Source organism: Xiphophorus hellerii, chromosome 24 (assembly GCF_003331165.1).
Source record: "Xiphophorus hellerii strain 12219 chromosome 24, Xiphophorus_hellerii-4.1, whole genome shotgun sequence".
NCBI classification, from domain to species: domain Eukaryota; kingdom Metazoa; phylum Chordata; class Actinopteri; order Cyprinodontiformes; family Poeciliidae; genus Xiphophorus; species Xiphophorus hellerii.
Window position 1 is genome coordinate 2478434 of NC_045695.1, and position 16700 is coordinate 2495133.

General features: G+C 38.6%; 3 protein-coding genes across 3 annotated transcripts in view; all 3 read right to left on the reverse strand.

Annotated features, from left to right (window-relative positions):
- Nucleotides 1-3191: 3191 nt before the first annotated feature.
- Nucleotides 3192-7199, reverse strand: LOC116716035 (2-oxoglutarate receptor 1-like). The gene is made up of 2 exons (XM_032556776.1): nucleotides 6166-7199; nucleotides 3192-4656 (listed from the first exon to the last, which is right to left on the reverse strand). Exon 2 carries the CDS (start codon nucleotides 4645-4647, stop codon nucleotides 3658-3660), a length of 990 nt encoding a protein of 329 aa, XP_032412667.1. The 5' UTR covers nucleotides 4648-4656; nucleotides 6166-7199; the 3' UTR covers nucleotides 3192-3657.
- A 98-nt stretch (nucleotides 7200-7297) lies between these two features.
- On the reverse strand, nucleotides 7298-13536 carry LOC116716034 (kelch-like protein 41b). Its single transcript, XM_032556775.1, has 6 exons — nucleotides 11959-13536; nucleotides 10989-11146; nucleotides 10504-10611; nucleotides 9350-9535; nucleotides 8594-8740; nucleotides 7298-7798 (listed from the first exon to the last, which is right to left on the reverse strand). The coding sequence occupies exons 1-6, from the start codon at nucleotides 13066-13068 to the stop codon at nucleotides 7687-7689; spliced, it is 1821 nt and encodes a 606-aa protein (XP_032412666.1). The 5' UTR covers nucleotides 13069-13536; the 3' UTR covers nucleotides 7298-7686.
- A 1290-nt stretch (nucleotides 13537-14826) lies between these two features.
- The window catches only part of LOC116716032 (collagen alpha-1(XXVIII) chain-like), a 36004-nt gene continuing 34130 nt past the window's right edge, over nucleotides 14827-16700 (reverse strand). Inside the window, exons 35-36 of the mRNA XM_032556774.1 lie at nucleotides 16428-16622; nucleotides 14827-16333 (exon numbers count right to left, since the gene is read on the reverse strand). Of these exons, the coding sequence (XP_032412665.1) occupies nucleotides 16326-16333; nucleotides 16428-16622 (203 nt within the window). The 3' untranslated portion in view covers nucleotides 14827-16325. The remainder of the gene's footprint in view (nucleotides 16334-16427; nucleotides 16623-16700) is intronic.

The following is a 16700-nucleotide window of genomic DNA, read 5'->3' on the forward strand; positions in this document are numbered from 1 at the left end:
AACATTTTACAAATCCATAATAACAAGCCTCGTTTCTACTGCGTGCACCTGCTCACTGAAGATGGGAATCTTAAAAACCCAAATCCAGACAAAGGAAACCACATCCGGATGAATTATTGGCTGAAAGACCAGCTCGTCTTTTGTGAAGATATAAACCCATTTAACACATTAAAAAAATATTGCAACAAGTTGTAACACATTTAAAGTATTGCAATAAATTGAGACATGTTTAAGTATGCAGATTTTTATTTCCCAGACTTTGAGTAAAATGTAGCAAACTTCCACAGGAGACATAACTAACTGTTTCTGGACAAAATGAATTTATCTGAAATACTAAGACAAATGTGATTACAGTCAAACTCCCAGCAATATTAAACATGCACTTATTTGATATCTAGAGACATTTACATGTAATCATTCTAGAAGGTGAATTGTAAAGATTACAATCTCCAGAACAATATATTAAGACTGTAATTTTTTTTTCTTATTCATTGTTTTTTGTTTAATTTACAACACTTTTCTAGTTCTTAAATAAATTGTCCAAAACGTATACCTGAACAGAAATTCTAGAATTTCACATCAACTTATTGGTGTCACTTTGGGGGCCATATTTACTGAAGAAGAGTCTGCTTGAAAGTCTTATCTTTTAATTTAAAAAAAATGGTTTGAATTCTAACAATAAAAAGATAAATATTTAAGGATTTAATGAGCAAAATGCTTTTTCCAACACGCTTGCCAAGCATTTTATTTTTTTAGAACAAACTTGTGAGCGTTTGCTACCATGACATTATATTTAACTGCGTTTATATAGCATTAAGTCATTTCAAAAAGCTTTAACTTACCTTCCTTCTACTGAGGAGCCGATCTGTTTATTCAACTAGATGCAGTTTCAATCTTAGGGCAGCAATTTCTCCTTATGTTGATCATTTTTAGAGGCTGAAACAGTACAAGCAAAATAGAGGTCATGTGAAAGATGATAAAATCTGGACAATTAATTTATTTCCAATAAGACAGACCTTATTGTTATATTTAATGTGGTCTTTCCCAGTAGTCTTCTAGGTTTAACTCTCATCTAAAGATTATTTGCATACCATAAATGTAGGGACAACCCAGTGTCTTTAACTCATAATATGCAGTCTGGCTTTTCTTGCCAACAACTCTGAGCAACTGTGCAATCAATGTAAATATTGTGCACTGGGACGTCTGGGCCTTCAGAAGCCCAACTGAACTCAGTGTCCTTCATCAGTGTGGAATTTTTCATCTGTTGCTAGATGAGATGAAGGATCTGGAATGATAATTCTAAAATGTCTTGATACGAAATCTAAACCGTGTTTTTGACATTTGAGGTGCAAATTTTCCCAAATGTATGGATAGTGAGACTGTAACCCACCTTAAGATCCACATTGAAGAGAGCACCGCGGATGGTTAGTCCGATCTCACCGTCACTTCCTGAATGAGCAAATCAAGCTGCCTCTAATAACAGGAAAGGGAAGATCATCAACATCCTACATATAATATATAAAAATTGTCCACAACAAATTACATAAATACAAAACAAAAACTGTCATTTTGGTTAAACGTTCTTTCCAAATACCGATTGACACATTTTCTCAATATGTCCGAAATACCTCTATGTTGTTTGTTTTTTATCCTTCAGGAATGTTTGCATCACGTGACTTTAACACTTAGCGATTAAAAATTTTAAATTATTATTCAATATTTTGTAAAGGCATTTAACTTCCAAATATATATATATATAGATATATATATATATATATATATTTTTTTTTTTTTAAGTATCTATTTTGTTTTATAGTAGTTCTCGGAAGTTCTGGAACCAAACAGAAAAAAAATAAATGTAGTTAGCGGTGACTAACTAGAGCGTTCACATTACCAGCCAAAATGTTAAAAGTTTTGCAATATATGCTTTGGCTTTAAAGTGTCAGCTATTAAATACATACACTAAGACATGAAAACAGCTCTGACGTTATGAATAAAATAAATTTTTCTGGTTAATTTACATCCGCCGGTCCTCTTCTCTGTAGCAGAAAATCTCGTCCTCAAACACCACGCGCAGATCCTTTACCCTCTTGACTACTGGCGCGAGCCACAACAACTTCTTCTGTTATTGTGTTAGTTATTGTTTTAACATTCCGGTTATGTGCATTACTGCCACCATCTGGTTTGGTCTGACGATTACTGTTTTTTTTTTTTTTTAGAAACTTAATCACAAAAATAGGGTGATGCTGCACACGGAGAGTGTTGAAAGTAATGTCGCCAAAAGCTGATTATTTCAAAAAATGTTCACATCCCACAGAGAATTAGAGAACATAAGATGCATTTAGGGGTTGGAAAGCTGGCGCAACCCTGTGGAGGAGTTGTGAGCAACTCTCCTTTACCACATTGCTTTCAGTTTTAATTTCATATTTAACATTCTTAAACTCTGACAGTTGTTTTGTTTGTTTTTTCTTTTTTACCATTTTGTGTTGTGTTTGGGTTAAATATCCTTGTCATACCCAAAGTTTCAACTATCTGACACACGGTTAACAATTTCTGCTCCAAGATCTTTGCTGATATCTGCCACGCTTGGCATCATGTTAACGTAGACTTGCAATCTGCCAAAAGTCATTTTAGTCATTATAGCATCTTTTCCCAAACATTCTGAGTGCCCTTTAAAAATGTAGTTGGAGATATAAGAGCTCATAAACAAGACTGTTTGAGAATGCCATAGCCTTGGGGGAACTGATATCAACTTGTAGTAAAAAGAGATATAATATGTCTTTTATAATTTATAACGAGGAACATAATAAAAACATTAACCTAAGTCATGGCCGAATCATAACCTTGTTGCATTGAGGACATGCAAAAACTTAGCACAGCTGTGGCTCAGAATGAGGGGGAAAGTTAAACCATATTGGTTGCACTCAAACCTATATCTAATAAATTTCTATTTGAAATTGATTAAAAATAGGAACAAGATCAACGTTTATGCCTGAATGTTCATTAGGTGGGTTTTACGTGGGTTCTCCACCATAAAAATCATCAAAACAAATGTAAGACTAAAATATATTTCCACAAGCCAGTCAGCAGTGATTCAACTATACCTGAAAGAAACATTTTACATATTTAGTTGAACTGTATTTTATTTATTTAGGGTAATAAATCAGTGTAAAAGGTGCTCAGTACAACTGTTCACATTTTTGAGACTTTTATTTGTTATTTTTGAAAACAGTGTGTAGCTTTCTTTCCATTTCACAAAGTGTGCTGGTCTGTGACATTAGATCTTATAAAACTGTATTAATGTTTACAGTTTTTTAAAGTGACAAGATCTATAACAGGCAAAAGGGTTATTAGTAATTTGGCAAGGTGCAGCAAAATGTGACAGAAATTGGCTAGAGTTCAAAACTGGAAACATACCACTCAACTAAGATAAAATGACTACATATTAAACATACACATTTATTTATAGTCAGAGCAACAATTAGAAAGCTTAAATTAATTTGCTAATCTATTGTCTCATTGATGCAAACTCCGGTGACATTCACATACTGTCTGAAATTGTTGGCAAATGCCAAATAACACTAACTGTCCAATTGTGATGTGACAAATTATGCTCTCTAGTGTCCGTTCAGTAAAAAAAAAGTCATTAGTTGTTTGTCATGCAGCGGGCATGCCAATCTCAGCCCGGTGGACGATGTTCAGGTGGAGAAGGGACGCTGCCTTGGCGAGCCATTGTTCCCGGCAAAAAATGTCCACAAAGGCCTTTCTGAAGTTGTCTCCTGAGAGAGTGTACAAAGCCAGGTTAAAGAATGTGTTGAGTCCCGCCAGAGGCCTTGAGATAATATAAGCTGCTTTCACGACATATTTCGTGCACTTTGTTGCTGAATTTGTTCGAATTTCCACCCACAACACTCGTAAGATGTGGTACGGCAGGTAGCACATTGCAAACACCACCAGGATGAGGACGATGACACGCCGCGCTCGCATCCTGCAGGAGCTGGTGGCGCTGGATCCACTAGTGAGCCGTTTCACAATGCCGATGTAACAGACGAACACCAGCATTGAGGGTAGAACAAACCCAAACGCAGTGAGCAACCAGTTGTACTCCCGAATGCTATCGACTGACTCTATGTTAGCAAAATCAATGCAAAATGTCATGTTGTCCTTGTGGGTCAGTGATATGATGGTAAGCATTGGTGTGACTTCAGCAGCAGAGACAATCCAGACAACCAAGCAGGCAACGATTCCCCAAACCTTCTGTTGCACCTCTACCACTCTCAGCGGCTGGATCACCACCAAAAAACGGAAAACCGCAACACAGGACAAGGACAGGATGCTCCCGTACAGGTGGAAATGAAACGCAAACCGCACAAAGCGGCACATGAAGTCGCCGAGCATCCACGATTCCCCGTTGCTGTAGTAGTAGACCAAAAAAGGCATGGTGAGGACATAGAAGAGATCCGTTAGCGCCAGGTTGACCATGATGATGCTGCTGCTCTTCCATGGACGCAGCTTTGTCAGGTAAATGCCTATGGATGTAATGTTCCCCACGAGGCCCACAACAAAGATGATGCCATAAGCAACAGATAGGTAGTAACGTTTCAGGAGTACTTCCAGGTCAGTGCAGCTGTCATTGAGCCCAGCCATGGAAAAGCCCTATTGGAAAAAAAGAAACACTAGGTCATTACCAGAAAAAGGTGGTACAACATTTATTTTGTCCTAAAAAAAAAAATGAGCCGAGAAAGGGACATCGGCCACAATAAGCTGCTTATTTTTGACGAGACATTGGCACGTCCTAATCCTAATGCTAACATCAACTTATTGCTACATTTAAATTAAAGTTAAAGTCTAATCACAACTAAATTTATGCTTTAGTTACATTTGCTACGTTCACATTTGAATCCACTAATACTTAGTCAAATTAATGTTAAAGTCAAGCTAAAACTTGTGGTGGAGAAAGTTTCTGTAGCCAGAGTTTACCATTTTATTTAAGTACAACTTAACTTTTAAACTTACATAATTTCTAAAGAGAAACATTACATTATCTACCCAAACAAAAGGTGTCAAGCAAGTCACACTGGTTTAATTCTTTAATTTATTAGTGTAGAATGGCCAAGGAACATCTGGTTGAGGACGTTTGAAACGAAAATTTATGCTAATGAAAAAATCAAGTCTGATAGCTAGCTAGCCGAGCATTTTAGCTGACAAAGTCATTGATGTAGTCAACGACCATCTTAACGACTTCTTATTTTGTTTTCATTTTAGCAAGAACAACAAACCAATGTGAATAAAACAATATTAACTTGTTAGAATTTAGTTAATTTCAAACTATATTTTAGCTAAAGCTAGCTGAGCTTTAGCCAGGCTATAGTTTTTAAATATAACTTAAGTGTTAAACTTGTGTGGCTTTGACAAAAAGAAAAGGGAGAAAGAAATCAACAGAAATAATTATAGTCACTTTCTTACTGGATTATTGGATTAATCCTAAATGAGTTTGTTGGAAAAATGTAGGCAATTCAAAGTAAAGGTTGATTATTTTCACAACGTTTTGAATGTGCTACTGCTTAATTTGTAAAATAATTCAATGTTATTGTACACTAAAAAAAGCTTGCACTCCAAAAGGTGATGTTCATAATATATATAATATATAAACATGTTCACAAGCCAATAGCCAGACCAGGGTTATTGTTAGGGTCACCAACTATGTAGGTCAAGGTTGGGTTGTCAACACTGTTATGTGAGTTAAAAAAACAACAATAAAACAACTAGATTTGAAACTCTGCTCCCATATCTGTCGTTACATGGTCAGCAGCAATTACTGAAGAAGGGAGAAAAGATAAAGCAGGACTGAAAAGCAAGAGGTGAGCAGAGCGGGCAAGAAAGGAAACAATCACGCCGCCTCAGTGGGAAAGAAGCAAACAATATCTCGTTTCCTTGTCAACAGCTTGGTTTGTGAAAGCCTCTCAGGATCTCACAGCTGTAGCTCCGCTTGAGAAACATTTCCTATTATGGATTTGAGATGTACAACGTGCAGCTTACATGTCACAAATTGACACAGACGTAAAGGTAGGAACATTCATCTGCTACTGTAATTCGCATTAAGACATTTCAAGATCACAGTAAATATTGAAAGAAATATATAGACATATATTTTTTAAAACTTACTTTTAACTACTGCGTCCTCATCAGCTTCCAGCCCAGGTCCTCAAATGTGTCGCCTTTGTTTTCACTGCCATTTCTTCATCTGTGCACCTCCCACTCACTACACTTCCAGTCTTCCACACCCAGGGGGGGAAACTCCAGCCTTTTTTTCAGCTTGCAGACGCACCGTTGCGTGATTCACCTTTAGCCGTCTGCGGCACAACATTCCTGTGTCACACTCAGAACCAATCAAGGGCCGGTTTCATGCGAATTAACAGGAAACGAGTGCGATAGATTTCATTTTGTTTGCTCAGGAAACAAGGGCCTCAATTGAGGTCTTTGTTCATTTTTCTCTCAAGAAGACAAGCGGGGCTGCGCAGAGTTTGGCCCCTGGCATGGACCGCCGCTGTCAAGTTTTGTCATTAAAATAACAAGAGAGTGTGGGAAGTTCTGAAAAAAGCAAAGGCTCATTGTGTTAAACCGCAACCAGCTCAAAACAAACAAAAAGAAAAAAACTCTTCAGCCATTAACTTGTTGGCACTAAAGTGCTTCTTCTATTGACCCAGATTTTGAAGGTCAGCTTTTTTATTTCAGACTATTGACAATTTCAGACTATTTTCAAAGGATTGTTTTCACAAAATAATTAATAGATTACAATTGCCTAATTAAAACAAAACATCACTTCAAAAAAAAAAAAAGAAGATAAAACTAATAAAGCTGAGTTGCAACTCCTAAGCATGGTGGTGGCGCATCATGCTGTGGAATTGTTAGTAGTAATACAAAGCAAATCGAATAATTAGGTGTAAATTTATACTAATTTCCTTTTTACTAAAATAATTTAAATTAAACCTTTTTTTGCAGCTATTGGTTCCAACTCGGCACATTATCCCTGAATGTTTTCCCAACTGTGTGTTTTGTCCTGCCAGTCCTGTTGGCAGCTTGATAAATGTGACTTTGTGCATGAAGATCATTACTCGGTCTTTTCGCGTCAAGGCGACCGTCGCCGTTTAGTTTTCACTTCCTTATTTGCCCTGAAGGTCTCTACAAATGCGATTTTTGTAGATTTTTTTTAATTTTTTTTAAAAAAGCATAGTATTTTAAGAACTCTTCCTCGGAAAGCACAAGAAAAAAAAAAAGAAAGAAAAGCAGAGGCAGGAAGGAGAAGTTTTTTTTAATTATTATTATTTTTTACAAAAGACGAGCTAAAATTGTGTAAACAGAGATTTGGAGAGCCAACTAAATTGTGACTCCTTTTTTTTTATGCTGAGGGGATGAGGCGTCTTTGAAGCAGCAGCTGAAAGGAGCTTTCATCGTACAGATAAAAATCATCTGAGTTCAGAGAAGAAAAAAAAAATTAATGTCAAAGATCAACCCAGCGCCTTAGAAGCATTTCACAGGAGGAGGAAGAAGGAGGAGGAGGAGGAGGAGGAGGAGGAGGAGGAGGAGGAGGAGGAGGAGGAGGAGGAGGAGGAGGAGGAGGAGGAGGAGGAGAGGGTCTTTGGAAGCTGTTAAATAGATGGGGGACCAGAAGAAAAATGATTCCGTCTACAACTTGGGCATCCTGGCGGCGTTGAGGCGGACGGACACACAGGAGGAGCCTGCCGCATAGCGCATCTCCCTCAGCATGCCGCTCCACTGCTTCTTGTCATCCTCATACCTGATAGGAACAGGAGAAGAGTCGCAACTGAAAACAAGTACAGTATTTAAAACAAAACAAAAAAACAAAAGGGATTTTGGACTGTATTCCCTATTCGCAATTCTAATAATTGAAATTTAAATGAAGCAAGTCAGTTTGGAAAGCTAATGGGTAATAGTAGCTTAATTTGAGCATCTCTTTGATTCAGTGATGCATTATTGTACTTCAACAATAAGGCAGGATTTAAAGACTATATTTACCTAAATGGTAAAAGTTAGGAGCCTGCGTTTGGAAAACTTAAGTTGTTGGAGACAAATTTATGTTTGCATCCAGCTTTAGCTAGCTTAGCAACAGTGCTAATGCTAATGTGAAATGTGCTAGCAAGGGCAGCATAACCAAGTGAATATGTTATATTTAAAAGCAAGAATGTAAAGTATGAAGCATATATACGCAATTAGTGATTTTTTTTTTTTTGGTTTTCAAAGTAGATAAGGCATTTTAAAACTTAGTTCTTTCTAAATAAATGTAAAGGCTTTAAACAGGAGGTACGACAATACAATACAGGCAAGACAATACAAATAAGTGATGTTTTGTTTAAAAAAAAAAAGCATAGTATTTTAAGAACTCTTCCATCCACTATGTGAGTGGAATTAGCTTTAAGTGCTAATTTAGTGTCAGACATGCTATGACAGACATATTAATGTAATAATATTATTAATAGTGTTGTACTGTAGGGAGGTAGATTAGTGACCCTCAAAATTGATTCATTTCTTCTTATTAACCAGTTTACTTAATCAGTCTTTGTTGAGGACTTACTGCCAGACATCGGTGACCTCAGTGGGAGCCACCTCCTTGTTCTCCATCTGAACCATGGCGAAGCCGCCCACGGCGTACAGCAGGCCGCCGGTGCTCACCAGGTTGATGGAGCTCCTCTCCTGGGGGAACTCCGTGAAAGGTTCCCACCTGCGGAGACACGGCAAACCAGCGTGGGCTCGGGACCGTTACACTGCTGGTTCACACCTGTTTCTGACCTGTTCACTGGACGTGGTTTGGCGTAGAAAACATCGACAAACCTAATAACTTTATGTTCTTTTTCATGCCCAGATATGCAAGCAGATTGTGCCATTTTGTAATTGGACAAATAATAATAATAAAAAACACAACTAAAAAACTAAAGTAAAATTCACACTTTTTATGTACACCCTAGTGCTATCAATGCAGCAAAGCTAGCCACAACAGAAAGCTAGCAAAGAAGCAGTTGAAAGCTGAAATAAACCTTCTCTTTAAAAGATATGAGATTATTAAAATATGTTCATTTTGTTTAACATTTGGCGACAATTTAGGCAAATAAATATTATGCATTTAAAAGTTTAAAATATCGATTATGTTGAGGGAAATTGCTTTAATTTTGGTGATTATAGATGGCAAAAAAGGAATAATTAGGGTTCGTTCGCAGAATATGGAGCTCCTTGAAAAGATAAAGCATAACCACCTTTATTAGAAAATGATGCTACCAGTGATGTTAAAAAAAACAAACAAAGAAGTCATGGACATTTTAGGAGTTGAACGTACTTGTTCGTTGTGAAGTCGTAGGCCTCACATGAGGCGGTGAGGCCCTCCTCGTTCACTCCGCCAGCCACCACCATCTTTCCCTTGTGGATGACGGCTCCGAACATGGCTCTGGGTGTCTTCATGGCCGCCATCTCCCTCCACTCAGACTGCTTGTGGTTGTACACAAACACTTTGTTGAGAGCTTTGCTGCAGGGGGGTCACAAGCAGCGATGAATGTGGGTGATATTGATAGTCTAAAGGCGTCAAAGATCAGCTAGAAATGTTTTTTCACATCAAACATCAAAGACTTTTTCTTTTTTTCCTTCAACAAGGCACTGAGAAAGAAAGAAAACCTCTAAAAGAAAGACAAATTATAGCATGGAAGCCTAACAATAAGATAAAGACATAACCAGTGTCAATGACTTAAAATATTAATTTGAATGTAACAGGAAGACAATGTCAACCGTTAACATTTTGTCACATCACACCCACCAACTTGGATGCATCTTTAGGTTTTATATGGCAGATGGACACAATATCACATAATTGTGAATTGGAAAGAATTGTTTTTATATATGAAATTAAAATGTTCTTCCATAAATTAAATCCACTGTGTGCAAATTTGGCAAACATGGTAGCAGCAGCAGCAGCAGCATGCTACAGGAACAAACACTGTATTTATTAATGCAGTGTGTAACGTAGATAGGGGGAAATAATCTAATGTTTTTTATTTTTAGTCAGACAATTCTATGTTTTGTGAAATGAACTTAAAATGTGTATTTCATTGGTTATATGTTTGATTCTTTTGTCTAACAGCTCAGTTTTCGTCTTCGCCATGAAGTTACTGGCAGCTGAAATCGCTGGACTATTATTAGTCATAGCATTTAATTCAAGTAAGTTTATTAGCCGCAGCGTCATCATTCCTGGAAAACAGAGTGATTTATCCGCCAGTTCTGTGGAAACAAACAAACAGTAGTTAAGTGATACCTGTAAAAAAGAGTCGCAGGTTAGGATTTTCCTCTTATTGTTGTGTGTTAGAAAACCCTGGACTGTGGCTCTGTAATTGTTGTCTGAGATGTGTATCCTGCAGTTTTCCCGGCTCGCAGCGTGATGGACCAGGAACAGCAGCTGTTCACGGCGTTAGCGCGGATACACAGACACATCCACACACTCACTTGTCATCTGTTTTTCCTCCGATGCAGTAGATCAGTCCTTTGTGTGACACGACGGCGTGGCCGTGAATCTTCAGAGGAAGCTTTTTCGTTTCAGTCCATTTCATCTTCCTAAAGAATGGCACATGTGTGGAAATGTGAAAATATGATGCAATATTCGGGTATATTTCTGTCCAAGTTTAAACAACACTTTAGTTATAACATTGAATTCTGAGTTTTGTTTTTACACAATCATTTACGCATCATAAATTTGCATGTACCGACCACAGCGAAGCTCATTAGAGAACTTGAGACTAAATAAAAAACATATTTATACATATGGATTTATATACCCTTTTTTTTTAGTACTAAGAGAGCTGTTTACTTTTCTGAAGTTAATTATCACCTGAGAAAGTGTGTGTGAAGTGAGAGACACAGTGGGGGGGTGGGGGGGGGACAAATGTGAGAAGAAGGCGTAGCATGAAAAGAAAAACACTAATACCACTGACTCAACATCGTAGCACATCACTGTGTCCAGCGACTCGTTGGTCTGCAGGTCCTTTCCAGCCACAGCGAACAGCAGGTTCTGGCTCTCACCGATGTTGAAAAGGCATCGTGGAGAAGGCATGGGTGGCATGGCAACCCACTCAGATGTGAGGGGATCAAACTAAGGCGCAAATAAATGACACAATAAAAGACAAGAACCCTTATATGTATTGGTTACTGTGACAAAATAAGCATAAAAGGCCCCATAGGCAACATAGATTTCACTGGAAGCCTTCTGTTTACTGAAAATTTATTTGTTTTTTGAGTTTTTTGAATCCACTAAGAAGCCAAAAGGGACTAAGTTAGATTGACAACAACACTTTCTAAGAGGGCTGTCATGTAAGCTAACGGTACATGTGTCATTTACAGAAAACATATTTCAAAAATACTGCCAATGTTTATCACAATTGGAAATAAAATGCTCTTGTTAAGAGCTTAAAATCAGAAAGTAGCTACAACAGTAGCTAGATAGTTGTCTATCTAATATGAGGCTATAGGTAGCTGGAGAGAAGATAGCTTCGATAAGTGCTTAGGTGGAAAAAAGAATCAATTGTACTTCAGCAAGCCAAACCAAATTAACCTTCATTTAAAAGCTGATTTTCAGATTCATATCCCAAATTTAACCCAAGGTATACTTGTCCTTAAAATGTATTAAAATTGAAAACATTGAGCATGTCTTCAAGAATGTGGTCATTCTTGAAGACATGCTAAGGTATCTTCTGGTTCTGTGCCTGCAGTGCTTCTCAAGCTATGCAAAACTTCCTGTTTCATGAGTCTAGCAGTTAACAGAATAGGCGTGGTAATAATCTTTTCAAAAAAATCTTCCCAAGGAAGCCACTGTAAGATTATTTCCAAGATGGACATTGTGTGAATTTACCCAACTGAAGGCTAAATGACCCAACAACTTATTTGGGTAATTCAGGAGATGCTCACCAAGTAGAAGTAGCATTGTAAAGGCACGTCCTTGTTATCCTCATCCACAAACAGTCCTCCAATGATGTAGAGCTGGTTCTGTTGCGTCACCAAGCTAACGTGGTTCCGGGGAACCTGCTCTGACATTGAAGCAAGGAAGCATTCGTTCTCAATGACGTCGTACGCCACCGCTGCTGTGTCATTGATCATCAAGACGAAGTCGCGAGCGAACATGCCATGTCTGCGGTCGTTATTGAGGAAACCGGGGAATGGGCTATCTTCATCCTCTCCTTCCTTCCCTGCTCCCTCTTCACCCTCTTTCTTCACGGGTTTGTCGGGAAGTTTCCCCTTGAAGGCGTCCTTGATGACCTGGATCATCTTCTGGAGTTCCGGGTCAGCTTTAATGATCTCGTCATTCTCCACTTTTTCTTTGAAGTACTTCTCCGGCATCAGTCGGAAGCGGATGCAGTTGAAGGCGTCCTTCAGGGTCTTAACACGTTTCTCCTTGTCGTGGCGGGCCCAGGCCATGACCGCCTCAAACACCAGCTCCTCTTTCTCAACGTTCAGCGAGTCCCCGCCTATGACTGCGAACAGTTCATGGGCCGCAAGCTTGAGGAATTCCTCATCCTTGTGAAGAAGCTCAAAGCGATCTGCGATGTAATTCCGTGCCGCAACGGCGAGTCTGGGACAGTTGAGGACCAGGCCCATCCTGAAGATGGCCATGCAGTTACCCAGCGAGAGTTTCTTTTGAAGATAATTGACGCAGACTGTGAAGACAGAAGGGATTTGGAATCTGTTTGCCACAACGATGATATCTTGCACATTGTCATCAGTGAGGTCAATCTCAGCAGAGTAGAGGTACTGGATAATCATGTCCAGGACAGAGGGGTTGACGTCATCTAGAACTACCTCTTTGGTGTTTTCCACCTCCTTTCCATCCTCAGTGAAGAAGATATCCCTGAAGTAAGGGCTGCATGCGGCCATGATTAGCCGATGGCATGGGAAACTACGGTCGCCCACTTTCAGGGTACAGTCCACAAACTTGTTCTCATTGAGAAGCTCCTTCAGCCCGTCTTGGAGCAAAGTGCTCTGAAACAGCCGCAGCTCCTCCTTGATGGCGTTGGGGTCCATAGCTTGTTCAAAGAGGGGTAAGGGCACCAAAACAAAAGTGTCTATGGACAACGGAAGGAGATGGTCGCCAAAGGTCCTTTTGGCAGTAAGTCCTGGCTAGAAAAGGCTGAGCAGAGAAAGGGTTCCTGGTGTGAAGACTGTGCAATTCAATCCACCCCCCTCTAAAAATAGCTCCTCCTAACCCCAGCATGCTTCAGTGGAATCTCAATGGGCCAAATCAGAGAACAGCCCCAGCGTTGGACTCCAGCACCTGCCGCTGCAGACTAAAAGTAGCAACTGCTGGGATGTTCGGCTGGAGACATGCCACCATGATTCAGCTCCCAGAGTGTCATGTGGTCCATTTAGAGCAAAGACAATGCTGTCAAAGCCCCCCAAATAGCTCCCGTATAGCTAAAGTTACTCAAGAGTGAGAGGATATTCAGAGCACCGGCTGTCATATTCAGAAATATGTGCTGTTCTTTAGACGTCAATTCATTTTCCAGTTCGCATGGAGTTTAAAATCACCTACGAAGTGACAAAGAGTAGAGATTTCACTTCAAGAGGAATAAATAATCACAGCACTAGTCTATATTAGATCAAATCTGCCTCTTACAGTCATCCACTGCTTCCCAATTTTTTAAATTGCAGTAAATAGTTTGACTGTTGACCTTTTCTAATGTAATACAGTGATTAACATTTCACATGATCTAATTAGCTCTAATCCTGTTATAAGTTGCATTACACATTGTCCACATCCACAATCTGGAAAAAATATTTGTTCATGAAAGGTTTTGTTTATCATAACGTGTGATTTCCTCATTATCTGCATGTTGCATACGCTTTGTTTTCTTGTTACCCATCTTAGCGTTAATTAGCAGACACTGGAGAGACACACTGAGCTATAATTGGACTTGAAAAGTTTCTAGTGTGGCAGCTGTGAGAAAAAACAGGTGATAGTCGCACAAACAAGTGGCAATTTCCACAATAAGTAAGATGAGTTTTTTTTTTTTCTGTGTGCATGTCTCAAAACAACGCAGTCGGAGATTTTCATTTTAGAACTAGAAACATGTTTCCTTTCGTTGCTGACATAAATGACGTCTGGGTGCTTGCAGCCACGTCTTCCCTGTGAAATGGTAATAAATGCCATAAATAATGGGCATTTATAGCCGCAATAGCCGCTTATTTGATTCGGTCTTATTTCTGCAGCCTGATGGTGAAGTTTGAAGAGGCCGTAGAGTTGGGCAACATTTCTCTGGCGGGCTGCACTAAAGATAGATCAGACTGCGCCACATGTTGAGGAGTCGCTGAAATGTAATTTAAGCAGAAGGGGAGAGCTGATGTGCGTAAGAGAGCTCCGCTGCTTCCTTAAAGCTACAGAGATATTTAGGAAACATTGAGCTGTGTTGCAGTTACACTGATTTGCAAAAAATGTTCACACTGTTTCCATATGTTTAACAGGGATTTTATATGACAGAAAGTTGTGCATTTTAACTTGTAACGTGGAAGGAATTTAATAGTTCTCAGTTTACTGGCTCAGTCAGATTAAACGTAGATTTTTAATTGAATTTCAATCAGGACTTTGACTAGGCCACTGTAGCACATGCATGTGCTTTGATCTAAATTATTTCATTGTATGTTTAAATGAAAAAACTAAATTCTCATTATTTTAAATGTAAAAGCTACTGTTGCAGGAAGGGTGGATGCTATATTAATAGGAATTTTAATCACAAAATTCATTCTGCCACCTGAAATATTAATCATTAATGAGCATTTCACATATTTCAATTAATATCTGATTTATTTCAATGGTCGACACTTTTAACCAAGCATTACACAGTACAGTAAAGTACGCATTTCTGCGGTCAGTACATCTGGATATTATAAAAACAAACAGCCTCCTGCTGAACTTGAAGCTTCAAATTCAGAGGCATGACCACCTGTTGCCCAGTAGAGGGCGATATGTGCGTCAGTTTAACAGTTTACCTCAAGTGGAAGGAAGGATAAAGAAGAAAAAAAAGTCACATTTTATATTATCAAAAACAAACAATTGTACACAATTATTTCACAAAGAGGAAGTTATTTATAATGTTTGCACATCAGTGTGAAAAAATCTTCAACCGTCTCTCATGTTCTTTTAGTTTGCGTTTTTTCCATGAATTTTAAAAGATTTTGCTTTAGACTCTCTTTTTTAAGTTAAAGTTATGAACCAGATGCATGTAAAATATTTTACCCTGTAATGCAGAAGCTCAGAATTCGAAGGTGGAGCTACGTCCAACCAACCGTTCAGCTGTTTTGTACAGCTGAACGGTTGCCATGGGAGATTAAAGGCTTTCTCAAATGCACATGAAAGAATCAAAGCATCACTCCAGGTGTGTTTTTGATAAGGGAATAACATCCCAACATTGTGTAAGGCTACAAAAAGTTGATTTTACATAAAACTGCCCCTTTAATACTTGTTTTAATTTAAGTTCTGCATTCAGTTTAGTGTGGACAAAACAAAAGGCTCCCGTGTAACTTGCTAAAGGGCATACATTCAAACATTAATGCAAATTTTTATGTGTACTTTACATAGTTTGGGTGAAAGAGAATCCAAGATTTTAGCAACTTTGCACACCAGGTTTTAGTTTTTAAAAATTTTCCCCAAAAAAGCTGGATTCAAATGTGTACTAAATTTTCTAGATCTTAGTGTTACATGAATTAGCATAATGTGGCTTAAAAGTCTGGAAATGCAATCTCACCTACTATTGTTTAACATCCTGAAAGCAAAAAATAATAATAATAATAATAATAAACAAATGAGGGAAGATTCAAGACTTTTAAAATACTACTGACATAAGTTATAAAAGTGAACCTCTATGTTACTGGCTCTGACTGTTAGAACCTAAATAAAAGTACTGACAGATAGTTTGGCTTTACACCGTACTGATTCACTGATGCTACTTGTTAAGTTGCAGAGTTATGATTGTCCATGTTGTGCAAACAGTTTTATTTTTTTTCACTATCTTCAAGCACTCACTGAGCATGAGGGGGGAAAAACATAATCAAGTGTAGGTGAAAGGTCATCGGTACCTGAGTAGAAATGATCACCAAAAAACATGAAAACGTCTATAACACTTTTTTTTTTTTTTACAAAATCATTTTTGTGATAAGTTGCAAAATATCAAAAAAACAACAACAAAACTGGTGTGTGTGGGTTTTGCCTGAGAAGTTTTGACCCGACTTTCTGCAATCTGGTGAAAAATTGAAGTAGAAGCAGAAGATGCAGAAGATGCCTTCACTCAGCCTCCTGAAGAAAACACAACATGCAGGAAGGTTAACAGCTCAAAACATGAACTCTGTGATAACATTTTAACAAAATGAGAATATAAAAGGAGGAGCACCTGTGACTCTGGAGACCACACATGTTCTCTTACACTCCTCCTCGGTGTCGAAGCGGTTCCTGTTGCCGCCGCAGCCTCCGTACCAGAACTGGGCGCAAGCGTTGGCCTGCTTGTCGTAGTACCAGCGGATGTTATATTCTCGACATGTTCCCTGGTCCAGAACCAGCCCGCAGCGAGGGTCCAGGGGTACGGTCTCTGTGGGGAAAACATCATGCGATAAGAGGTAAAACACACACACATGTACACACGTGGGAAAAAAAGAGAGAGAGAGAG

What these genes read in the sequence shown, in the direction of transcription:
- LOC116716035 (XM_032556776.1), bottom strand. Translation starts at nt 4,647, where the DNA reads ATGGCTGGGCTCAATGACAGCTGCACTGACCTGGAAGTACTCCTGAAA.
- LOC116716034 (XM_032556775.1), bottom strand. Translation starts at nt 13,068, where the DNA reads ATGGACCCCAACGCCATCAAGGAGGAGCTGCGGCTGTTTCAGAGCACT. An exon ending in TACAATGCTACTTCTACTTG is followed by an intron (nt 11,147 to 11,958) that starts GTGAGCATCTCC and finishes TTTGCGCCTTAG; the next exon opens with TTTGATCCCCTCACATCTGA. An exon ending in GTGATGTGCTACGATGTTGA is followed by an intron (nt 10,612 to 10,988) that starts GTCAGTGGTATT and finishes GCCATTCTTTAG; the next exon opens with GAAGATGAAATGGACTGAAA.